Source organism: Cygnus atratus, chromosome 18 (genome assembly GCF_013377495.2).
Source record: "Cygnus atratus isolate AKBS03 ecotype Queensland, Australia chromosome 18, CAtr_DNAZoo_HiC_assembly, whole genome shotgun sequence".
Taxonomy (NCBI): Eukaryota; Metazoa; Chordata; class Aves; order Anseriformes; family Anatidae; genus Cygnus; species Cygnus atratus.
In genome coordinates this window covers 2,442,990-2,468,057 of record NC_066379.1, presented here as the reverse complement: position 1 = coordinate 2,468,057, position 25,068 = coordinate 2,442,990, and the positions used below count along the sequence as shown (strand labels likewise).

General features: G+C 45.7%; 1 protein-coding gene across 1 annotated transcript; it reads right to left on the bottom strand.

The window, feature by feature from the left end:
- Positions 1-2,631: 2,631 nt before the first annotated feature.
- On the bottom strand, positions 2,632-24,088 carry CFAP52 (cilia and flagella associated protein 52). Its single transcript, XM_035561906.2, has 14 exons — positions 24,019-24,088; positions 22,442-22,641; positions 21,625-21,761; positions 20,888-21,016; positions 19,722-19,821; positions 19,142-19,255; positions 11,318-11,418; positions 10,449-10,619; positions 8,359-8,507; positions 7,591-7,736; positions 5,073-5,224; positions 4,350-4,452; positions 3,986-4,097; positions 2,632-3,193 (listed from the first exon to the last, which is right to left on the bottom strand). The coding sequence occupies exons 1-14, from the start codon at positions 24,080-24,082 to the stop codon at positions 3,018-3,020; spliced, it is 1,854 nt and encodes a 617-aa protein (XP_035417799.1). The 5' UTR covers positions 24,083-24,088; the 3' UTR covers positions 2,632-3,017.
- Positions 24,089-25,068: the final 980 nt, after the last annotated feature.

Sequence of the window (25,068 nt, the reverse complement as noted above, 5' to 3'; positions counted from 1 at the left end):
ACACCCTCTCCCCCGGGGACCACAGTTTAGCTCCATTACCGAGGCAGTGCATAGCGCAACCGTGGTGCTCATGCAGGCTGCGCTGCCGTAGCCTGTCTGCTTCTCTGCCTTGCCACTTGCTGCTCCTCCAGGGAATTCGGGGAGATACACGGGGAGACATGTCAGGAGCACACGCAATGTGTATGCAAACATGGCTTTCAGCAGCGACACCGCGTTGCTTTTGTTGATGTGACTGGAGCAGCAGCACCTCCCTTTGCCTGGGTGAAGCTGCGCCGCGCTGCCTGGTAATAGCGCCCGCGTTACGGCTGACTCCGGGTAGAGCCTCGTACAGATCCGTTATTAACAGGGCTGCTCCTCGTGACTAATGATAGCGTAATGAATACATTCACGTTGTAAGACACAATTTGCCTGCCGTCAGGCAAGCGCCTAATGGGGAAATGTGTGACTGCAGCTCATGTTTTCCAAATACAGCCTGACTTCTGATGGGAGTGAGGCACGGGTTGCTCTGCCTATCCGCTGCTCGGCATTATTCATGTAGGTCACATCCCTTCGTAAAGCTCCAGGGGCTCCCCAGGGACCCCAGCTGTGCGGGTGAGGAGCGTGCACCGCTCTTAGCGCTGCTGGGAGATGTGCCGGGGGGGCAAGGAGCGCTGCTGAGCTGCCTGGAAAGCCGACGAGCTTATGAGAGCCTGGCTGAGCCCCGGCTGCCCGTCTTTTCCAAGTACAGGCACAGACTCAGAGGTCACGCAGCTGCTCACAGCCAGCCTAAACGCCCTGAATGCGGTTATCACCTCAGAAGTACAGCGTGGGGGTCCTGCCCCAGCGTTCCTCTTCCCTTGCAGCTGCAAAGACACGATAGCATGGCTTCCTCGGGGGGCACTGGGTCAGGGTGTACAGGAGCATGGTGTTGTGCTGCCATCGCATGCCGAACACCGCCGCGGGCAGTGACCTGCACTGGGTTGCTGCGCTGGAGCGAGTGAACTTGGTCAGTGTCCATGCTTATGATTTGGGCTGGCTTCAATAGGTTGATGCCCCTTCACTCTGAAAAGAAAGAGGTTCAGGAGAGGACTTCTCCATGTCTCTGCTCACTGCTTTCCCATCTGTAAGCTGCCAGTAGCAGACACACAGCCTGAGCCTCCTTGCTGCTGGTAACAAAGCGTGGTTACCCTTGGCGTGTCAACTCCCGTCTGCCAGAGTCAGCAGATGACTGCAGCCAGACAAGTCTGGAAAGCCCATCTCATTTTGCTGCCTCCAAGCTGAGAAGAACCAGATAACACAGGAGGCTTTGGTCCTTACACTGAGGACCAGCCGCACAGAAACAGGATCTTGGTGCCCCGCCAGGTACTCGGATCCTGCTCCTGCATGTAACGACAGGTTTGGTGCAACCCGAGGGGAAGGGAATTGCTTTGCTGGAGTAAGACTGCTGGAGAGGTACCTGCATCTCGAGCCCTCCCCCTCCAGGTACACAGGGAGCTGGCGGTGCATTGAGTGGTGCCCTGGATGGGCTCCCCCAGGCTGACGGTGTTGGAGGCTCGGGGATCCGGCACCGCGCTGCCCGTGCTGCCCTGGGCAGGGCGGAGAGGAGCTGCTCTTCGGGGCTGCCCGGTGAGCTCTCACGCATGGTTTCTGTTTTCATTGTCCTCCACAAGCACGAATGTTTTGCCTGTCCGTCCCACATTCCGGTGGTTTGATCCCGCCTTCCAAACCACAGTGAGCGCTGCTGCAGAGCTTGTAAAACCTGCTGTAGCGTTTATTGCTGCATAGCAGTGAGCCTTGAATCCGAAGAAAAAGAGGAAGGAATGACTTAATTCCTTTGCTCAAGACTCCGTTAATAACAGCAGAGATATTTCAACCAGCAGGAATATGACTTGCACGGTGTTTGATGGGCAACACGTGCAGATACCCCCAGAGCCGGTCTAAAAGGATGTGCTGTGAGCAGTAATCGTTTTCAGTGGCATATAAAGAATAACAAACGATCATCCCGTAAAATGCCTATCCCCCATTGCATACCAAAACAGCTCTACTACCAGTCCAGGTGTGACAGTATCTAAATGACACGGCCTTTAAATCATCAGCTTAGTTAACTGTCTCTAAGCGTTAACATTAGGAATACAACATTTTGCTACAATTTTAATTTATGACAGAATTCTCAGTGCCTGCAAGAGAAATATTTACTTCACTTGCATCACTTCACAGACTGGCTGCCTACGCTGATCTTTAAACAAACAGTATCTGGAGAGCTGTTGGCTATAATGCCAGACATGATACCAGATACTCATTCTCGGACAGAATACATATTTCATGCTATTTGGAGCCTGTTTGAAAAATTAGGGCAATGACTGGGAATTTGAATGCGTCCAGCTGGAGACATCCAGGCATTTCTAGAAATGATTGCGCTCTCGCTCTTGAGAATCAGGCCTCTGAACAGAGTTTTAGATTGGACACTGCAAATGAAGAAGCCCCAAAGACCTGGCATTCCTTTGAGAACATTGACTTAAAAGCTTGAGTCAAAAGAGCCTCCTAGTTAAACACTTGAGTTGGAGCTGAGGGCTTTCTCCTTAATCAAGACCCGACAAATTAAAATGAACACAGAAGACTGAATTTACACAACAAGTTATTCATTAAAGAAAGGGACAGAAGGGGGCAGGGAAGAACGCGAGAGAGAGCACACAAATGAGCAGTCATACAAGCAAGAATAGGCTAGGAGACTGCCAGGAAAGGTGGCAGTAACAAAACAGCAGTGTTACAACAGCCGGGACAATTTTCAGAAGTGATGAATACTTTCACTCCAAACTAAGAGGAAGAGGAAATTCTTAGCCCCGCTGAAAAAAAAACCAGACCTATTCATTCAGTGCTAAAAAGGACATCCGAAGGATCTGGTAAATTCCTACCAGCGAGCAGAAAAATGGTTCTCTCCTCTAACAGTACAAATGCTTTAAAACAACCTTATCTGTAAGCAGAAAGGACCTTTAGGACGGGCCTAGGAAGAAGCAGCCCAGCAGCTCCTGTGCCAGCTGTTAGGGAAAGTCCGGGTATTTCCAGAGCAGGATGGCACCATCTGCACTCACACTCACGATGTACTTGTTCCCAGGGCAGATCTTGAGATGGGTGATGCTGCTGCTGTGGCCCACTCCAACATGAGTCACTGTACCCTCGTTGTAGTCCCACATTTTCACCAGATGGTCATCACCACCTGCAGCGGGCACAAAGGAAGAACAAACGATTACACAGAGTTCTGCTGCTTTTTGTTCCCAGCTGACAGGCAGGGGAATACTTTGGCATTCATTTAATTTAGGAAGGGTGGGATACACTGTCTCGAGCATTATGGCAAAGCCCACTTCTGCTCAGCTGAAGCAGAGTCAGCGGCCAGTAGAGGACTCAGGACCCGCACCAGCAGCACCAGTAAGCTATGGCCTGCAGTTGGTACCAGAGCTGAGGGCCTTCAAAAGGCTCTTAACCAACGCTGGCTTACTGGGTTAATCTAAAACCTGGTGCTGACACAAAGCCTGCTGTTTTAGCTACAGTCAATAAATACAGTACCACGGCTCCTCTACGCTAGCGCGAGGTTCCCAGAAGAGATGTCATGGTGGTGGGGAACATGTGAGCCTGAGGCTGGATGGAGCCTGGAGCCACACACGCTTGCAAACTAACAGAGAGCCAAGCTCCTGGAGGAGGACACCTGAACAAATCATCCAAGTGAACACGACGGAACGACATGAGGAGCAGGGCAAGGTGCAACCCTGTACTCACCTGGGGACATCTGAACCTTGTCTTAACCTTTAAATTACACCCTGCAAGACTGAACCACAGCACCTTCCAAGTCTGAATCACAGCCTTTTCCGAAGTATTTTTCTTCAGTGATTCATTTTATTTTGCCTTTTAGCTGACCTTCCTTTTAGTTTTTTCTTTCTTTGCTGAGACCCTTGCCTTGCTCTTCCTGGTCTTAATATGGTCTCCTCTTTCCTAGTTTCATCCACCCACTCACCTGTGACAAAGTATGCCCCATCTGATGTGATGTCCATCCCATTGATGGAACCCGACAGCGAGCCTTCCAAATCTCTGATTGCAGAGCCATCAAACACTTCCCAGTATGCAATCTAGAGAGCAGACCAGAGATGAGAGCTCAGTTGTACATAAATAGCACAAAGATTTCAGGGCTGCCCTGCAACACAAACTTCTATCAAAGTATGGGAGCTCCTTCACAAGCCCCTGCTGGTATGGGAAGCCTTCCCTAGGTTGCATGGCCTGGCTTTATCAAGGCCTTGTGTGATTCTGGCCGTTTGAAATGTCTGTAACCAGACTTTGTGTTCTGGGATTATTGCCAACAGAATTCCTGGAGTTTTGCTTACCCTTCTGTCTGTCCCACTGGTGATTAGCTGGTACTCTTCAGGATGGTAACACACACATTTGAACAATGTGTTGGCTAGAATCATTTGTTTTCTTATAGAACGCCTGCAAAACACCCCAAAACAGGATAGAACAATAAGGTCAAAAATCAAATTTTGACTGCCTGAACTCTCTCCACCTGTGCTATACATCAAATATCTCTTTCTACTTGGATACTTTCAGGTACTGGTCCAACTTCAGGATTTCATGAAGTCAATTTAGACTCATTGGTTCTAGCTGCCTTGTAGGACTTTTGATCTGCCATTACACGAAAAAAAAGATTTTTAGTCCAGAATGCTTTCTAGGTGCTACACACTATGCAAGAACATCGCTACCCCTACGACAGTACAGAAAATCTAGAGACCTGCAATAGATGGACCAGAGTCATACAATGCTGGAAAACAGAGCTAGCTGGAATCTTAGGAAATCATCTGCTCCGTCCCCTTGCCTGATACACGATTTGATACAACTAAACAACTTGGGACCAATGCTTGTCTAAACTTTTCTGAAAAGTTTCCAGTGTTGGAGCTTCTGCTTTTCCTGACTTGATTGTTCTTTCTAGTAATTTTCATTTTCTAAGGCTCTTTTTCCTCTTCCTCCTCACCGCGTTGTGTCCCAGATAGGACCCACTGACCCAACAGTGACCAGCACTTTAAGCGTGTTGCAGTACTTATCTGTCTCCTTACACAATGTCCCAGATGATGCATGTTCCATCGAGGCTGGCTGTGACACACTCTTGGTCATTCTTCTTAAGCTTAATGCAAGACACAGTAGATATGTGCTCCTTCAGAACTGCTTCCAGTTTGCGAGTTTTCTCGCCAATTGCCCAGACCCTCACCTGAAAATCAGCAGCAAACATCAGCTCTTTAACTGCCTGGTTCTGAGCTCAGCAGGATGCCTAAGGCTTTCCTAAACTCTGCACTTCCCTTATAACTTGTATGGCAACTGAATCTCAATGGACTGTCGCTATTTTTCCATGAGTTACTCATGCAGCTGACTCATAAAATTGAGCTGGGTTCATAGAATCACACAATGGCTCGGGGTGGAAGGGACCTTAAAGATCATCCACTTCCAACCCCCTGCATGGGCAGGGATGCCACCCTTTGGTCATCAGGTTGGCCAAGGCCCCATCCAGCCTGGCCTGGAACACCTCCAGGGATGGAGGCGTTCCCACAGCTTCTCTGGCCAACCTGTGCCAGTGCCTCACTACCCTTACAGTGAATAATTTCTTCCTAATGTCTAATCTAAATCTATCCTCTAGATAGATTCCTGAGAGCTTAATCCACTTGGTTCGGGAATTCCTGACCATTAATCCTAAAATAATGTTTTGGCAAGCCCACACCCTCACATGTTTCAGGGTACTTGTATCTCAATCTGGAATAAGCACCTAGTCCATGGTATATTTCTGGCAGTGCTTTAAAGATCAAAGAGCAAGGCTTCTGAAATCAAATTTTAAAAAGCTACCTGCTATTTGTGGTACTTATAATGCTAGTAAATACAAAACAGCTCTTTAAATCTTTGATGTGAGGTATGTGGCTGAGAGCACCTCTTTTCCCAGAGAAGGTAAAGGCAGAAATCTTTCTGCTTTGAGGACTTGATTCTTCACACCTCGCATTTACTGTCCCACTAGTGCCAAGCTTCATGGTATCAGCTTGAGTTTATGTTCCACTAAGGTCAAATGCTAGTGCAAATTTAGTAATTTAGACGCTGGGATCAAAAGCAGAGAGTGCAGACCTTCCATGTTTTCAAGCCTGATGCCGAGTTACCTATGGGATCTGGATGTCCAGTTCCCGCTGGCTACATGACCAGAGCATCCAGACCCCTTAAGAAACCCTGAATGTCACAGCTTTCAGATGATTGACTCTGACAGAACCATTAGCATTTCAGAACACCTCTTTGTGTTGTGAATGAATGCTGCAAGTGCTCCCCGCAGTTCTCATTTCTGCTTAACCAACCTTCTAGCTTTAATTCTGTCTCAGCTGTCTTTTTCAATTCAGAGATCAACTAACCGCAGCCTGTGCCATTCTGTGTGTTCATACGGAATCTAGGTCTCCTATCTCCTGCATCCTCTAGCGCTAATCATCCAAGGTACTTAGCTGTTCTTTTATTAGTGAAGGGTTGAAGTGGCTCATCATCTCTAACGTCTTTACGCCATTAGACAAGGCAGTGCTGCTGCTACCACTCTACAGGAGAGCTGAGGCACAGAATGATTCTGAAAGATGGTTCATTGATTAGGATATTAGCCTGAGATTTGGAAGACCCAAGTTCAATGCCTCACTCTTCAAGACTTCGTGTGCAATCTTCAGCATGGCACACTGAACACTACCATCAGGGTACACAAACAAAGCAGGAGAGCAATTAAATCCGTCAGGATACACTTAAATGTCTGGTTCTGAGTGCTTGCCAGACTGCACAGAGGAAGTCCAAAGGAAAGTAAGAAACAAAATATAAACAAAAAAAAGTGTGTTTAAATTATTTAAAAATTAGGAAAAAATACAGGAGTGCCTCTTTTACAGATTGAAAGAGGCCACAACTAAATGAAGTGCATGGAGTAGCCAAAGTACGTGGTATTAGTTTTGTATTGCTGGAAGAAAATTGTTGAAGTGCACAAGTATGATGCCTAAAACATGTTTCCTGATTTGTGTTATGTGCATTGGAACATTTTCACAAATCTATCAGAAGCCAAATTATTAGTCCTCTACTAATATCACCACTGAAACCAGATATTACCAACCCAGAAAATTACTAAGTTACCCGCAGACAACATAGTCATAGAAAGTGAATTTCATGCTATTAAATGAATTCATACAGGTCACATTGGACAGGACTAGGACTTCCAAAGCAATGACAGGAAGAAAATCTGTGTGAGAGCACAGTTAGACACAGGTTTGCAAACAATGACAAATGCAGATAAGCCAAATATAGGGGAAGAGACATGGACAAAAAGGAGGATTAAGAGCATGTTCTACATCAGAAGGATTTTCCAAGACTAACATGCCAGAAGAAAATGGGGCATTGTTTCATATTATACCCTCTGGGAACAAGAGATCTGCATATATCAAAGGCTAATATTTTCAGACTCAGTCCTCTGCTCAAGTGGAAGCTAAGAATAGCTCACTCTCTGACTAAGCAGTTACAGACAATTTTCCCAGGTCCTGTGATGAGAGCACAAAGCTGCTCTGGGTTTTTAAAGCAAAATATTACCTGCCCTTCACCTCCTCCACTAACGATCCTTTTACAGTCATTTGTAGCAGCAATTGCTGTCACTCCCAAACTATGGGCATTGTTAATCACATACATTAGCCGTCCAGTCTCTGGCATGAAGGCACGGATTTTCCCATCGTTCCAAGCTGGTGAATATAAAGAAACAGATTATCCAGGCGCAGAGACTTTCCTCAAGCTATTGTTTCTCTTTCTGGTCCAAATGAACCCTTTTCTTATTAACCTCCTTTATACTATACAGTCCCACATAAACTATTAAAAATTAATTCCTTTTTGGTTCTGGCTGTGGACAAATTAGTTTTGTAATAGTGGAGGGACAGGACAGCATTGCTGCTCTAGAGCTGTGGTAGGTCCTGTGTAGGCAACTTGCACATGGCAATGGCCAGCAAATTTACATGAAAATTGTTCTATGTACATCATAGGTTAATCTGTTCCATACGCCAGGGTTAGTATTTTAGACTGAGGTCTTTTGAGTAAGACTGAACTGAGTTGTGAATTGCTGGCACTCACATCCCAGGCAAGGTTTCAAAATCTCACCTTCACATAACACCATAACTGCAGCCCCAAGGTACCCGGGGGCTGGGAGCAGAGTCCGTTGGACCAGCTGCAAGCAAAGGGGCCTGTGGGTCACAGCAACGAACTGGAACTATTCCCAGGTTAAACCTTTCTTCATTCTAATACACTGATGACATTTATTAGATTCGGCAGCACTTACAGACCGGATTCACGTGGGCCTGGGCTGCCTGGTACCTGAAATGATGCTCTTGCCATCCTTCATGAACTCTATGGCGTAGCAGGTCATGTTGGGGATGACGATCCGCAGCAGCTCCCTGTTTTCTGGGGTGTGCCACACACGAATGTCATTTTTGGAGCAGGTGGCAAACAAGTCAGAAGTTCCCCTGGGGAGTTCAGAGAGAAGAGCTAACGAGAGGAGGCATACAGCAAAAAGCTTCCGTCTCAGATCTTAAACCATCCTTTAAAGCTCATCTGTTTCTAACGTACAGCTGTAATCTTTTCAATAGGGACCACCATGGTTAAGACTGAAAGACCTTTATTACAAACAATTCCCCTGGTTTGGTTTCTATGCAAAGATTAATTTTAAGGAACAGGTATATTAAACTAAAATAACTCTTCCTGCTTTAGGTGAAGTTTATTTCCCATATTCAATCTCTAGAAATCTTCTATTGTTGCACATAATAGAGAGAAAAGTGAGTGCAGAGGTGCTGACTGCCGAGGTTTAACATCAGGGACTAACAACAGCCGCGTATTATAAGGATGTCAGTTTTGATCTTGCTTACTGGATGATTCCTATTCAACACTGCTGAAGGCAATAGAGAAAATGGTAAAAGCCTGTTCATAATATACTTGGTATACATGTGTGAATAATAAAGACCTTCTGCAATGTTACAAAAGCTATGGGACCGAATACTTTGAAATAAGCTCTTAAAGTATATCAATAAACAAGCAAACAAAAGGAGACATGAGGGCATGTTTTTATACCACCACCACCACTTTCTGCAGGATGAGATTAACCCTACCTGGCAGAAAATGATACATTCATTACGCAGGAGGACAACCAAACCACGTATCCCCTGGATATGACAGAGTGACATCTAGAGAGGTGCCACATCCTTTTGCTCAACATCACCATCGACACCCGGAAAGACAAACCAGTACAGGGGAAACTGGCCCAAAAAAAGCATAGCCTCTTCCAAGCCAAGCTTGTGCAGGTGCTTTATAAAGCAGAACAACGTCAGCAATTCAAGTGTTCTGAAATAAGCCAGAACAGGGAAATTAAGCCTGTATTTCCAAGTCAGTGATATGCGCTGTTCAAGAGCAGTTAGCATATAAGAAGTTCAAAATATGCATGTAAGGATGTAGCCCTGTAGCCCTTACAATCATCCCTAAATCCAGCTCACCCAAATACCTCTGTGACGCAGATGGGCAAGGTGGGTATATTAGCGTCAGATTACTCCAAAGCTCCAAATGATTTACTCATTAAATTGGAAGGATACGGATTTTTCAGGCTGGTGACAAGCAGGGAGGAGGGCATCTTGCACTCCCTGTTAATACCCTGCACACTTTGTTGTATATCGATAAGATTTGATACTTCGTGCCGTGTCACGAAGCAATGCAACAACGTCATGCCAAATATCAAAACTTCCTTCAGGATCAAACTGCCATTCTCTATTGGGGGAGGAAACAATGGATCCCTTGTTTTTCATAAGAACATCATGATTCTACTGTACAGAAAGGGGGGATGTTTGCTGTCTGTTCACGAGACAAATGCAGACAGAAGACACACCACAAGCCTATAATTTAATATAACATGCCATATTGTCAAACGTGAAATTCTAAGTGAGACTGAGACCCAAAAAGCCTCTTCGAACAGCTACGTTAGTCAGGTTTCAGCTGATGTTCCAGGTGGGTAGAAAAGCAGACACCTCTACAAACTCTAGCAGCAAAAGGCCATACAAAAGCAGATTTTCAAGATTGACACTAGTGGCAGACTAACATTGCCCAGGTCTCACAGCACCAACCATAGGAGAAAGGGGGGAGTTTGCCACCACTGCTGTTACCCCAAAATAAATAATTATAGTCCTTTTATTTAGAATTCTTCCTGTAGATCGATTATTTTTCCAATTCTCAAACAGAACTGCTGCCCTTCTTAAGCAGTCGCTCACTGTCACGCTTGTATTTCATTGGTAGGTGCCAACACTGCCCGTATAAATCACCCCCTCGGGATGTTAATAGTCTCTGGGTTCCTGATCATTGAAAGGTGTTACATGGGTATCCTGGCTTCCTCACCAGCCAAAAGCATCCCAGTCAGTTATACTCACACAGGAAAAACGATGTCGTGAACGGCTTCATTATGACAGGCAGCAATCAGCTCCTCTTTAAAGGCGGTGTAGTTAATTCGATACATCTGGCACATGTCTGTCCCCACAAAGAACTGGTGCCCCTGGCCTCTGCATGTCAGGGAAGTGACACCACCTTGAACTTGAATCCTCCTGTTAAGAGAAAGCAAAATCTATTCTTGCTTAAGTGCAATTAAATATCCCATATTCAAGAGTATTTCCATATACTTTAGATCTTTTGGGAACACTTTAAGTTATACAAAGCTAAGCTTTCAGAACTGCACCCCTAAGTTGGCTATTCAAATGATGCAAAATGACTGTCTGCAAGCCCAATTTCCAAATCACCTACTGAAGAGTGAAGCCTGCAGCTTCCTATTCCGTACGCAGAAAAAAGCCTTGCAAGGACTCAAGCACTTTGAGACGCGCCTACAGAATTAGTGAGAGCACTCCTTTACAGTTCCACGTCCTCCAACAAACACTTCTTAAATGGCAAATATTAATCTTCCTCAGGCGGTGTAAAACATAATTTTACTGACTTCAGCAGACCTGTCTCAGTTTACTCCAATTTGGGATCTGAATCCTAATGCCCCAAAGGAAACAACGGTCATTTAAAATGAATTATGAGTAGGGCAATGTACTTTTATGCAGAAGCATACAGTAATTTTCAATCTGCTTCAAATTCATTATGCTGGAACCATACCGTCTATTTTAACAACATCTATTTTATCTGCAGGATTGAAAAACTGATTTATTTGGATTATGCCATGCCACAGAAGTGATTAGTTCTTGTACCATGACCCTTAGGGGGAAGCATCACCTCTACCCTCTGACTGTCCCACCTACAAACTCACTTCATTGCTTTGTAGTTTGACCCTTTACAGAGAGCCACGATCCCTTCTCCGGTGCCAACTATTAAATCTCCTGTCTTCAGCAAAAGCAAAGCTGTGATTCCCTAGGAGAAAACAGGATTAAAACACAATTGGATGGAAGAAGAGTATCTGTATCGATGCAGCCATGCTGAATAGCACAGCGGAGTGTTTAGCGTGCTCCCCGTGGTGGTGCTCATGCCACTCAAATGTGCCTTTATCAGTAGTCTTTGACTGACCTGAGCTAAAAGCGGTTCTCTAGAGGGAAAAGGAAGAAAAGAGTTATTAATTACAGGCATATATGAACATCTACGATACAAGTGTTTAAAGAACAAGTAGATAGCAGCAACGTGAACCCCTCAGCACAGCTGGGACCCCGTATGAGCCTATGCATCCTTACCTTGTTCCAGCAAGCACTACACACATTTTGTACCAGTGCCTCCACTTTGTCTTCCACTGGTTCTTTATCTATCAGATGTGAAAACAACAGAAGATAAAACTCAGCCGAAACATCCTTTCGTGAGACTGCTTTTAGGACAGATCCTCTCTGTCCCCTTTCTGTCTGAAGTATCCAATCCCATCTCCTGCATGCTACTAATAAAACAGACTTGTCACAGAAAAGCTTTGGAAATTAGTCAGCCCATCAGCACAGGTTTCTGCTGTTTACTAAGATGAGTAAACCAACAGGAGATGAACCATTAGGAAAAGCAGAAATGCTTTTCAGCAGCTAAAGTAGAAGACCACAGCCAGAAGAAAATCAATCCTCAGCCTTGCTACAAAATTTCCAGAATTAGAGAAGTCAGTCTCTGCTTCCGTTCTGCTGCCCGTCAAGTAATGGTAGTCTCCTGTATACAAGACAACAGATGAATTCTTGAAAATCTCTGACACGCCAGAATAGGCTGCAAGAGGAGTGAAACTACTTCTGCGGGGGTCAAATCACTCAGAACATTCCCACTAGCTTGGGGGAGCAAATGCATGACTGAAATGGAAAAAAAAGAAAGAAAAAAAAGAAAGAAAACACAGGAGCTTTATGCCGTCAAAATTGGGACTGAAAACTAAGTTTTATCACAAAGCAAACGTGTATGAGAGGCACTTCCACTCTCATCAAGAGAGCAGGAAACCATTGCCACCGATTGTTCCGGATCAGGCCAGCTCCAGGCCCTGGTGACATGGGGGGATTCTGCTCTGCGCGGCACGATGAGTTGTGATATCAACTCCAACAGCAGTTGCCATGACCTAAGTTTAGAAGCTCTATTGCCAGCTGTTGTGATAGTACCAGCAGTTTCACAATATCATGATTTTTTTCCTTTAAGCCCGAGCTCCTAGAGCCATTCTGTGAAAATTTCTGTTTGGGGTTTCTGCGATTTCTGGGGGTTTCTTATTCTGCTGGAAAAAAAGAATTGTAGCACTCAGTGTTGTGAAAGCACAAAGCGAATTGTCAAAGCAGAATAACCAACAGGTAAATCAGAATAATTCTGCTGTTATTCTCCAGGGAGAAATCACTGTCATGTGCCTGACCTGTGATTTTTGAACAAGCACAGGTGTCAGAATTTTATGATAAAGTTTGAAATCAAAGCAGCAGCATCCAGAATTCCTGTTCTTTTCAAGCATCAATCTGGCCTAGCCCTGTCAATTTCCAAAATTAAACACTTGAGGAGTGTTTAAAAGAATGAAGGCCAGAAAGCATTAATTTTCTCTGTTGTGGAAAGGACTGAAGCTCTAAGAAAGGTGACAGAGGAAGCCGAGACAGAAGAAAATAGAATTGATATTTGAGCTATTCAGAGGTGGATGCTATTAGAAAGGATGCTGCAAAAGCCACAAAGTCTGCTGAATTTGGAAAAATTCCTTTGGTTTGGTTATCCAACCAAACAAAAGCAGCTCATTTTTTTTTTAATTCTTGCTCATACTTTTTGTAGAAAAAAAAACAAACAAAAAACATAACTGCCTAGAATAGATTCATTCCATTCTGTGTAACATCACCATGTTTATTTTTGTTTGTTTTGTTTTGTTTTTGTCCAGCAGCTCAGCAGTAATAACACAACTGAGTGAAGTATTTCCAGCCATTTGGCTCTTTGCACTTAGGGGCCCCTGGTAGCTGGCGTTCCAGGCAGCCTTGCACCTGCCTGCGCTGCGGGTTAAGGACTACTTAACCTTAGGATCAAATAAACAGGGATTGCAGGGAAAAAAATAATGAGAAATAATTTTCTGATTTATGATCTAATCTCACTGTATTTCTTCCCACCAGTAGCATATCCCAGTCTCCTGTAATATCAGGAATAAGCACGGAAAAACGCCACACCCACAGAGGATTTGATGCCATGCTAGCACAACACCACCAGGCTGGAAGCTAGGTTTCATGCAAATATTCTTAGCAAAGCCATGATAAGAAAGGTTTTTGTTTTTTTTTAATTAAAAAATACGATCTACAATCACAACTGTTTCTTAACAGTGTTTTGCAAAATTTCCTACGAGGTGTTGGCAGCGTTTTATGAGTCCCTTGTTATCACAGGCTTGTCAACTTTCTTCTGATCTACTATTTCACTCTTTTTTTTTTTCCTGGTAGAGACTGCCATCTCAGATGACCCGTGGGTATAGCATTATGGCAGGTGGCAGAACTAGAAATCAAGCCCATGACAATATAGTTTACCTGATTACAGTTCCCTGCTATTTGCTAATAAATTAGGGTTTTTACACTGTTTTGAGTTTTTCAAGGCATTGTCTTCAGTTCTTCCAGTCTGTGAGGGGAGCAGATATACTTAAGGAGAAAAAAAAAAAAAAAGAAACACCTTGAATTGGTCAGGATTCATTGCTGGCCAGAGTTTGCTTTCGATCTGAATTTAATAATTGTGCTTCTTCCTTGTCCAGTCTGTTCTTTGATTCACCACGAACAAGCAGCTCTGTGAGTTGCACTTGTTATTCATGGAGTCAGGCAGTTCTTAATAATGATGCGATGAATGCTCTGTGTTATGATACTAACAGTCCTTCTGTAGATGAAATGCAGAGGTTAACGTAGGAGGTTAAAAATATCACCATTCATTATTTACTTCTTACCAAAAGAAACCACTGCTTTGAAGAGCGATTATAAATAAAGATATCGGCACAAATCCAGCCTTCCCCTTCCTGTCTCATCCCTGCAGGGATTCTTGCTCTTTGTCCCGTTCTGATCTCTTGCAAAGTTCTCCAGTGCTCTATGAGCTCTTCCAGCACACCTCGTTTAAATATTTTGTTTACAATGCAAAACACCCTACTAATTCTGAACATCCATCTGCAGTGGTACATCCCACTTTGCATCTGAATAGCTGCCTTGTAGCTCCTCAAGCCTGCAATGGGAATAAAATTAATTTTGCTGTTCACTCCAGTATTTATAGACATCACAGAAACGCACTTAGCTTCATTTAGATGGCAAACAAGTTGCTTCACACTAGCGAAGTGCCACTCCTCTTCAAAACAGAAACAAAGAAATCTTCAGATCACGTCTGTATAATAAACACATTCTTATTTATCAAAAGACGAAGTTCCTCTAAGGTCGACCAAAGCTGTTTTCAATAAACAACTTCTCCTCACCCAGGCAGTATCTGTAGTCATTTAAATTTCTCTAAAGTCATGCTTGTCATGGGGTCGCCACAGATTCCAGGCGCGGAGTTTCATGGTATGCCACTAGCTCGCAATTCCCTGGTATCACTGAGGAACAAGGCTTGCAGAGATACAAGATAAGCCATGAACATGCGTCTTTTCAGACAGAACTGCAGTGAAGTGCTGACGTTGGCTCCACAGGGGGAGACAGGACAGCTCACGCCTGCAGGGAGCAGGGGGACACACGGTCGGGAGGGTCCGTGCCCATCCTAGGTGACAACGCGCTCTGGGGCAGCCGTGCCTTGCTCCAAGGGGCAGGGCTCACTCCTGAGACGAGCAATGCGGCAGCTTTGCTTCGTACTGCGAGGGAAGTACGATTTTTTTGGTACAAGAAGTACTACACGCCACAGATAAAGATACAAAAGATGCCTTGTGAAATACGCACAGCTCTGCAAAAAAAAACCACCCATCACATCTCCTAGGGTTAGCAACATGATGTACTAAATTTTGTAAAAACAAGGATGCATATACTTTTGGTTTGATAAATGCTGCGTTTTTTACTTAAAAAAAATACCTGCAAAATACTCTTCTAGTATTGAAGGATGTGCTACAATTGGAAATCTCTGTCATAAAACATTAGATTCTATTTCTGTTCAAGGGACTTGCTGACAGCCTAGTGACAACATATTATTTGTGTGCAGGGATGTGCATCGGGTGGGTGGAGGGGGAATCGCAGTACAAAGCTAGAAAGGGAGAACTGGAGAGCGTGAGACTGGATCTGAGAGCAGCTGGAGATAAAAAGGCACCAGCGCATTCTCACAGACTGCAACAATACAGATTTGCACGGACTGTGATGAATGTCCCATTTCAGGCATACAGAAACCGCATTGGTGAGAGTCAGGGAAGAGAGCAGAAGGAAATGATCACTTTGAGCAACAGGGCAAAGGATGGATGGAAAAAAAATTGGATGGAAATAGCAAATAGCCTCTCTGACGTGAATGTCTCCCTGCCTCTCCCTCCTCCCAGAACAACCAGTGGTACTCTTAAGTAGCTGTCACTACTTAACACTAAGAAAACAACATTTAAGTCACATTACTGCCTACCAGCTCAGGTCTCATGCACAAGGCTGGCAGAGAGCTGTGACACCCCCTTCTGGAACTTCTCCCTAGCACCTGGTCAGTCTCTCACACAGCGAAAGGTCCCCTTCTTCTTCAGCTTTTCACTCTCAGAAGCAATACCGGCTGAAGGCAGTGATGCTCCAAAGCTCCTCACAGCCTGGATGGGACTGTGGTCTGGCCTTGAGTCTCTACTTTTCACTAAGAGGCCCTAGGCTCTCTTTCAACTCCCAAATTGCACGGCATCGTGCTAATGACCCTATTTGATCACTTCTTTAGCGATGGTCTCAAAAGCATGTTTTCTGTGAAGGTTTGTTTCAAACACACTTGGCGCCTTTCCCTCACTGCAGAAGGCAAGGGAGTTCAGGGCCTCGTGTGGCTTCAGCCAGGTGCTCCAGGAAAGGCACATGTAATGCCAGACACAAGAGTCAGAGCATGCCAGCATTTAAAAGAGGAGGGGATATTCAATCTTCAAGACTTCAGCATAAAAAAATGCAGAGATCAGCCAGGACATGGGTCCCATGTGGACGCAAGACACTGCAGGATGACTGCTGGAGGACGATCGTAGCAGCATATAGTACAGGTACACCCACAAGAGTTCTTATGCACATTAGAAATCATAAGTCTCCTGATTATTTATCAGGAAAGCAAAATATGCACATTCTTGTCACCTAATATGTACACAGAATTAAACTACTTACATACAATGCGAGTGAGAAAACCAAATATAGTAACTTCTCCAACCTTCTAGAATAGATAGATAAATATTGAAATATATTTTTAAAAACTCAGTGCGGCTCCAAGTTATCCCAGAGATGTGGGCATGCATTTGTAATGCAAGAAACACTGCACTGTACATGGGCATGGATGTGGTTTGTATGCACGTGTGTTGGTACAGGCAAAGTTCAGGAGATTTGGAAAAACGAGTCCAGAGTAGCTTTTTCTTTGGGGCTTACTGATGAATTTTTCTCACAGTTTTTGTCAATCCTGTGTTTGCTCTCAAATAATAATGTCCGCTTCTTTCTAGGACAATTTCCCCATAGCATCCATAGCAGTACTTCCAGTACTTCCATCTGTATTGCTTCCCTCACCGCCCACTGATTTTCGTGGTTTCTAATAGAATCACAAAATACATTCAACCCTACGCAAGAAGATTTTTCAGGGAAGAGTTTGAATTTTTTTAAGTGTTTGAATTTTTCAGGTATTACCCCCTCCACTGGCTATAAACCAAGAAGCTCAAAGAAGTCATTTAACAGCAACAAATAAAGAGAAATCAAGAGCAAGTGTTCTAGCTGTTCCTGTTTGTTTATGATTACAGCTCCCTGCAAGCAGAAGTCTCGAACAATGGAAGGCCAAAAGCTCCTCGTTCAGCAGCCATTCCTGTCTGGGGATCGTTACACTAAGACCCACGAGTCCCGATTACAGACAAACAAAACTACTTTAAAGGAGCTTTGAGGTTAGGAAGCTGAGCACTCAGAAGCTAAAGTAACAGAACCAGTGTGCACTGCTCAACCTTGTTTTGTCCCACTTGTGCATAAGCATTATAATAAACTCTTCGATTATATCATCTAGACTATCTTTTTCAGTAATACCTCTGCATCATCAGCGGGGAAGCTGGAGCTACTAGAGACATCAGTCAGGATGGGTATAATGTAATAACGTGATGAGAGAACACACATTTTTGTAACGAACAAAAAAAACCAACAGATCACGTCTTGACTGAAAAGCCTTAATGTGGTCCAGAAGAACTAAATTCTATGTAATGGCCACCGCCAGAATTCTTGTGATGCTGAGCAAGTCGTTTAATAGATTTTTCCAAGCAGTATTTAATTGTGTGCTCCTCAGGTGCCAACACAGACTCTGGGGACTGACTTCCAAAAGTATGGGTCACTGAAATCCGTGAATAAGGTCAACTGGACCTATGTCTGAACACATAAAAAAGCTACACAATATCAAATACTATGGGAAAAGGGTAGGGATCAAGCCTCTCAAAAGGGGTGCCAAAAATAAGCAATTTTTGTGCTTTAATTTCGGTGTGCTTTAGTGCAAGATTAGCGCCACAGAAATCTCACCAAAGCCTAGCAGGACCCACCAAATCTCACTACTCTGATCCCACCAAAGCTAACTATTCAAACCTAGTTTTGAAGTCAGCACCCAGTAAGGCAAGCCTGAGGTATACATTATCCTCGCTGCTTACTGCTTTAAAGTTTTGGATTCTTGGTTATTAACTAAATGCCACGACCAGGCGAGTCCCCTGAGCAGACCAGCACCACAGGACCACAGGGCAGCTTGGTGTTGGGAGGAACCGCTGGAGCTCGTCCACTGCATCCCTCTCCTGCTCAAAGCAGGGTCAACGACAGCACTAAGAACTGGAACTAAAAAATACAGAGAAAGAACAAATTCTGTTTTATAGATCCTTACACAAGCCACTGACAGCCCTGGAACACTCAGCTCTGCCACACGATTTCATCTCTGAAGTTAGGGGGGGTAACTGAAACCAAGCTATGTTGTCAGACCCAGCAAAAATGAGACAGGTTTTTCTTGTGAATTTTCGCTGTACTTCCAATACAAAGAAGCACGCTGCCTCTTTCAGTCGTGCTCTTGGCAGTTTATGAGGCCCTGCTGTAAATAATACCTGCCCAAAATGACCCTGCTGCAGGTGTTTTTTCGGCTGAATCCATTCTTGATCCGCTCTTAACCTACAGTCAATTCTGCTGGCACAAATGGGGGGACGATAAACTGCAGTAATAGCACAGTATGCACCTATGATCTCAGGAGTCTTTGGTTTCATTACAGGAACCACATAAACAAGGCACAGACTATTCTTTTCTCCTCTCATCTTTCATCTCTTCAGTTTGGCTTTATTCTGGTCCTTGCTCCCTTCCAGCTGTGAATCCTCATTGTGCTCCCGTTCTGGTTTCTCAAAAACTTGTGGTATTCTCTTCCCAGTGCTCCAACCTGAACAGCCACCATGTCACACACGTCCACACCACTCGTCCTCCCTGATGCAGGTTAGTTTGTGAGTCAGCTTTGTAATGATTCTCCAGGAGGTTGCCCTAATTTCCATCACCAGTAAAGAGGAGGATAAGGAAAAAATTCAAGTCACAGAGCTGCTACTTACCAAGCTAAACTTCTCTTTGGGCCCATACTCAGTCATCAGCTTGTTGTTTGTGTTCACTTTCAGGATATCACCACTCGATGTGCCAGCGTAAAAATAGTTATCGTCATCTGCTATCTACACGAAAGTGTTAAAAAAAGACAACACAGTCCAGATACTGAGCCATTTGTCCCAGCCCTAGCACTGTACTGCATAAATAGCTTTATTAAAGTGCATTGCCAGGATTTACTCTAAGGGCATATAGCCAGTGCTTTTAGCCCAACGCGCACGAAGATCCATAACACCACTCAATGTACAATGTTCTCCAACCAAATCTAAGTAATACTTCGAAGAAAAAGTAGAATTCTCTGGGTGCTAAAACCTCTGACTAAAATACATGCTGCTTCTTTTCAGAAGCATCCAAAACACTTTTCCCAGGATAAAGAAACGATGGGAAACCACCTGCCATGAGCCAACATTTAGCAACTTCATTGCCATCCTGTAGTTAGAGTTGGCATTTTTAGCATTACTAGAAAAGCTCATGGTCTTTTCTAGTCTGTTGAGAGTTACTTAATTCAGCCAAATTATTTTGGCTGAACCTCACCTTAAGACTTGTGATCACCCTTCTCAGTTGCCCCGTCTGGCATTCAGTTGGTCGGATTTTTCTGTTTGGTAGATCCAGTTCCCACACTCGAATGGTCCCACTGCAAGAAAGTATATAGCAGGATTAAATCCATACTTAGTACTGAACTCAGATATATCCCAGTTCTTTCACTACTAGAAGAATGAAAGAGTCTTTATGAGGTCATATTATCATGAATTTTTTATAAGGAGGAAAAAGAACAGAATCAGAGAGGCCAGGAATAAGTCTTTGTCTTTTCTGCTGTCTCTTATGGTAACTTTTTTCCAGATGAATCAAAAATCTCAAAGGTTCAGCAGAAATATACACTAGGATTGTGGGAGGGTACGTAACAACCCAGACACTTAATTCCCCAAAGAGATAATGCACCGTGGGAATCCTGTTTCTTAGAACAGGAAATGAGCAATACAGGACACTTTCAACTATTTTCTAGCACAGTTTGATTGACAACAAGGAACCAACAGAGTATCTTCACGCATAGTCACCCTTACGTTTTACAAAGTGTTAAAAATGCAAAGACCAGCATTTATAAGTGTGACTGCAGCCAAAACCATGTAAGCCGTTCCCTGATTTAAAGGGAGCTGCAGCTCCTCAGCAGGTTTAAGTGTCAGGCTAGATATACGGGGCTGTCTCGAACCCATGAGAAATGTGAGTTTTTGGATCAACTTTTGTTACAAGCCAGGGACCAATTGTACATTACATCTGTTGAGGATAGGAGATGATCCAACAACTTGCAAGATACCATTGTTTCTGCACTAATGAGGCACTGTTCAGAGCTGCTCACTGACTGCTATTCTTATACAAACCCTGGGAACTAAATATTTTAAGCATTGCAAGGGGAATACTGAATACAAAATCCTGCTATCAGGAACAGAAGTGGCGCGTGCTAGTCCCTGCGCGCTGCTTTGAAAACAGACTCTTGCGTACAGAACAGGCAGAAACGCTTTAAAAGGCAAGCTGATGGATATTCCTGTGTCCATTCAGGGGAAAAAAAACAAAAACAAAAACAAAAACAAAAACATGAGCACACTATTGTTTAACTTTCCTTGTATTTAAGTAAAGACCCTTTGTAAAAGGAGAGAAGTCTCTGGGTCTTTTCCTCCTAAGAGTTCTCGTAAATAAAACCTTACTTTCCAGCAGTAACAAACATCTCGTCTCTGCATCCAGAGCACTTGACGATGGTTGCATTGCCCGCGCTCCGGGCCGAGGCAGGGCTCCCGCAGACAGCCTCTCTAGTTAGGATGTTCCACACAACCACGCTGCAAAGGAAGGAGGGGTTTTAAATAGCTTTGCTTTTTAATGTTACTTAAAAACTTACCCAAAAAGCAAGAATAAACTTGCTTTCCTGCAGTCTGTTCCCACAAGGATAAGCAATAAAAGTCACCTCATAGATATTTTATTCGAGAAAAGCCTTAAGACAAACACATGGAATTGCAGCTTACATCCCTTGTTCCTGAAGTAGGGGTATGTATTTGTGGTATTCCTCCTGCTGAGCAAGACTCAAATTATATCTTAAGTAGAATCTGATTTAAAGTAACTTTTTATTCCACTCTTAATTCTTCAGGACAGTATGTTAAATCAGCTAACAGTGCAGTTGACATATCTCTGGGTGACAAAACAACTTCAGAATTAGCTGCTCCCCTTGTTTTCCCCTGCCCTGCACTCTAGGGTACCAATCCAGCTTCCATCAGACAGGATGGGATGCTGAATGCTTCCATCAGACAGAACAGGATGTTCTAAAGAAAGATGTCAAGAAGGGGAAAGCATCGGATTGCCAGAAGAGGGAGGAGTAAGTACTCCCTAAGCAGCCTTCCTCAACGCCGTACAAACGGTCAGGAGTTATGCATCAAGAAGGGGAAATCCTTACCTGCCATCGTCCTGGCCTCCCAGTGACACAAGATAAAGGTCGTTTGGAGAGAACGCTAGTCCTTCGATTTTACCCTTATGAAGGGACAGCCGAGCAAGTAACTCCTTCTTCCAAAAATTCCACAAAATGATGTCTGCCTGCAGTCCAAAGCAGAAGAGGTCAAAGTCAGAGCATCAGCTGTAACACGCTGAAGTGCTCTGGCAGGAAGGGAACTTTTGTTAGAAGCAGCCCAGCTGAAGGGTAGCTTCTTTCCAGCCCAGTGTGGTATGGTAGAAATATGCTTCAGACCAAGTGCTGCACAGAACGTTATTCCAACTTACCAATTTAGTTGCTCTGTTTCATTTCAGAATCAAAATTTACTGATTACACTGGAAGAGTATTTGACTTAGATTTTAAAATACTGAAGACTCTAATACTTGATTCCTTCCTACTGCCTCAGAATCTTTCCAAATAGGCACTAAAAAATTAAACCATAAAGAATTTTGAATATAACATCATTTATTAATTAATGTCTAATGGGATTTAGGCTGGCAGATGTCCACAACATTTTTGATAAAAAGAATTGAAAGAAATCAATGACTAAGAAATCTCTCAATCTAGTTACCCTGATCCTAGGCGAAATGCTTAATGCTCCACCAAAATATAAAGGCACACACAGCAACAGAGTAGCCACGACTCCCTGTTCTCTGCAGTGTCCTCCCACTATGGGCATCTGTTTTCTAATAAAACTAAAAATAAGCAAGCGTTCCCACTGCTTGGCAGGCCAACTCCATGCTTCTGGTCAATATTACATGGTTAAACATTGAGCATTACCCACCTTGAAGCCCATAAAGGTGACTTGTCCAGAGGCCACGAACGTACCGCTCCTTGAGACAACGATGCAGGAGACGTTGTTGGTGTGGCCGTGCAAGAACACCTGCTTCTTGCTGGCCATGTCTTGAATAACCACGGTACATCCCAGCGGGTAGAGAAGGTGCTCCTTGTTGGGGTGGCAGATCAGGCCAAATGGGATATGACCTACAAGAGCAAGAAAGTGAAAGAAACGCTGACTACCACCAGTCTGGGACTTCAGGCAAATTCAACACCTCCACGCTGGTGGACTTCCTGATTTCGCTTCCCAAGAGAAACTCTTATTGCTGAAGGTTTACTTCACAAGGAGGGCAAAAACAGGAGGCTTCCAGCTCCCACCCAAAGCCATCCAACAGAACAATCCTCTATACAATTCAAGGGTCACCTTTACAAATTTTGGGCTGTGCTTCCTACCAATAACAGGAGATTTAACCGTCCCCGAGGTCTGAGCCCTTCATCACAGCAGGTTCTCCAGGAGCACCTGCTGACTTATAAAGGCCACATCACCAGTTCACAGTGCCCTGACCTGCCTCAGTTAGCTGCACGTTTCCCAGGAAGCCGGGCAGCTGGTGAGGACCCGTTACTGACCCCATCACCGAGTCATGGGGTTGTTTATGGCTGTGTTTTGTGCAACCTGATTTGGCTTTATTTTGAAATGAAACTCCTTTCATTCTGGTAAATTGGGTAACTGGAAATAAATAGTGAATCCTGCAATTCAGTCAGACCTTGCCTGTTCTGCAACCCTTCTCTCTGAACTCTTGCCCTGCTGTCAGGGATGCTGTGAGCGGCTCCGCTCTTGGCCAGGTGCGGGGCACCCCACACACCCACTGCCCCTGGCCTGGCTCCATCACCATGGCCCTATAGCCCAGCCAAGACCCATGGTGGCCCCCACTGCACCACAGGGTGTCCTAAACCTGCCCACTTGCATCCCAAACCCCTCACCTGCCCCACAGTGTCCTGTCTGCCCCTAAACTTGCCTGCACCGTGTCCCACGGACCCCCAGGTGTCCTATGTAACGCCCCACACTCCCTCAGGTGCCCTATGGCCCCCCAGTTGTCCCCACTGTGCCCCATAGCCCCTCAGCTGCCCCCATGGCTCCTTATAGCCCCTCCAGTTGTCCCCATGTTACACCATAAGCCCCCCAGTTAGCCCAACGGTGCCCCACAGCCCCTCCAGTTGTCCCCACAGTGCCCCATAGCCTCCCCGGCTGCCCCCATAGTTCCCTATAGCCCCTCCAGTTACCTCACAGTGCCCCACAGCCCCTCCAATTGTCTCCACCGTGTCCCATAGCCCCACCAGCTGCCCCCCTAATTCCCTATAGCCCATGCAGTTGTCCCGATGGCACCCCATAAGCCCCAATTGCCCCCATAGCTTCCTAAAGCCCCTCCAGTGTCCCCACAGCGCCCCACAGCCCCTCCAGCTGCCCCTATAGCTCCCCATAGCCCCTCCAGTTGCCCCCACGGTGCCTCCCCAACCGCCCCCACACTTCCCCCAGCCCCCCGGCTGCCCCCCGGGCGCCCCGCAGCCCGCAGGCGGCCCCGGTACCGTTGAAGCCGATGGCCGCCCGCAGCTCCAGCCCCGCCGCCTCCCTGCCCTCGGGCGCCGCCATCGCCTCACGCCGGAGCCGCGGCCGCCATGGCAACGGCGCCGGGCACGGCCGGGCAGGGCAGGGCCGGGCGCCGCGGGGGGATCCAGGGCCCTCGGGGGGATCCCGGGTCCTCGGGGGGATCCCGGCCCCACGGGCAGCCGCTCCCCACACGCAGCAGCAGGGAGACCCAGCCGTAGTGCTCCCTCCCTCTCCCCATTTTCACCCCCCAGTGCCAGTGCTGGCCCTGGGTGCTGCTACCTCCAGGGTTCAGTCGCTTGGGAGCCCAAGCCGTGACTGGCGTGGCAATCACAGAATGATCTTGAGAGATCAAACCACCGAGATCAGCTGCTCCAACCCCCTGCTCAAGCAGGGTCACCCAGAGCACCTTGCGCAGGATGGCACCCAGGCGGGTTCTGAATATCTCCGGAGAAGGAGACTGCACAGCCTCTGTGGGCAGCCTGTTCCAGTGCTCTGTCACCCAAACTGTAAAGAAGTGTCCCCTCGTACGGCGATGAAATGGCCCTAATGAATTAAGCCAGCTTCAGCACAAATGTGTTGTAATGTGTGATGGGCTTTTCCCTGTCATGGCTATGCCGAGCCGCACCAACCCAGCCAAACAAGTGTGTGTTTCTGGAGCTCTGCGCTTGGGCATGTGGCACTGGGGGACCCGGCAGGGCCCCAGGTCCCTGCAGAAATCTGCCGGCTTCCCGGGAACTGCCACAGACCCAGGCAGCAGGACAGGGCCCGGCGAGGCGAGGAGCTGGGTCCCGCTGCCTGCGGGCCGGGGCCGCCCTGTTGAGGCTGCGGGCCAAAGCGAAGCCATGCCGCTGCACCGGTTGTCCTTTGTGGTGCCGCTTGTCTGTCTCCTTGTTTCTCTTGGGCCACCAAAGAGCCATCAGAGAGCAGCAGTTTGGTCTCTGCTGACCTTACTGCAGTCAAGTGACAGCACAACACAGATGAAAGACCTCTTTATATCCCATTACAAGTCCCCTGAGCTTCCAGGTCCC

Bases quoted from the DNA above. Each gene is read 5' to 3' on its own strand.
- CFAP52 (XM_035561906.2), bottom strand. From the start codon at position 24,082: ATGGCGGCGCCCGAGGGCAGGGAGGCGGCGGGGCTGGAGCTGCGGGCG. The intron at 8,508-10,448 runs GTGAGTATAACT...TGAACTCCCCAG, and splicing joins CACGACATCGTTTTTCCTGT to GGGAACTTCTGACTTGTTTG. The intron at 7,737-8,358 runs GTACCAGGCAGC...TATATTCACCAG, and splicing joins TGGCAAGAGCATCATTTCAG to CTTGGAACGATGGGAAAATC.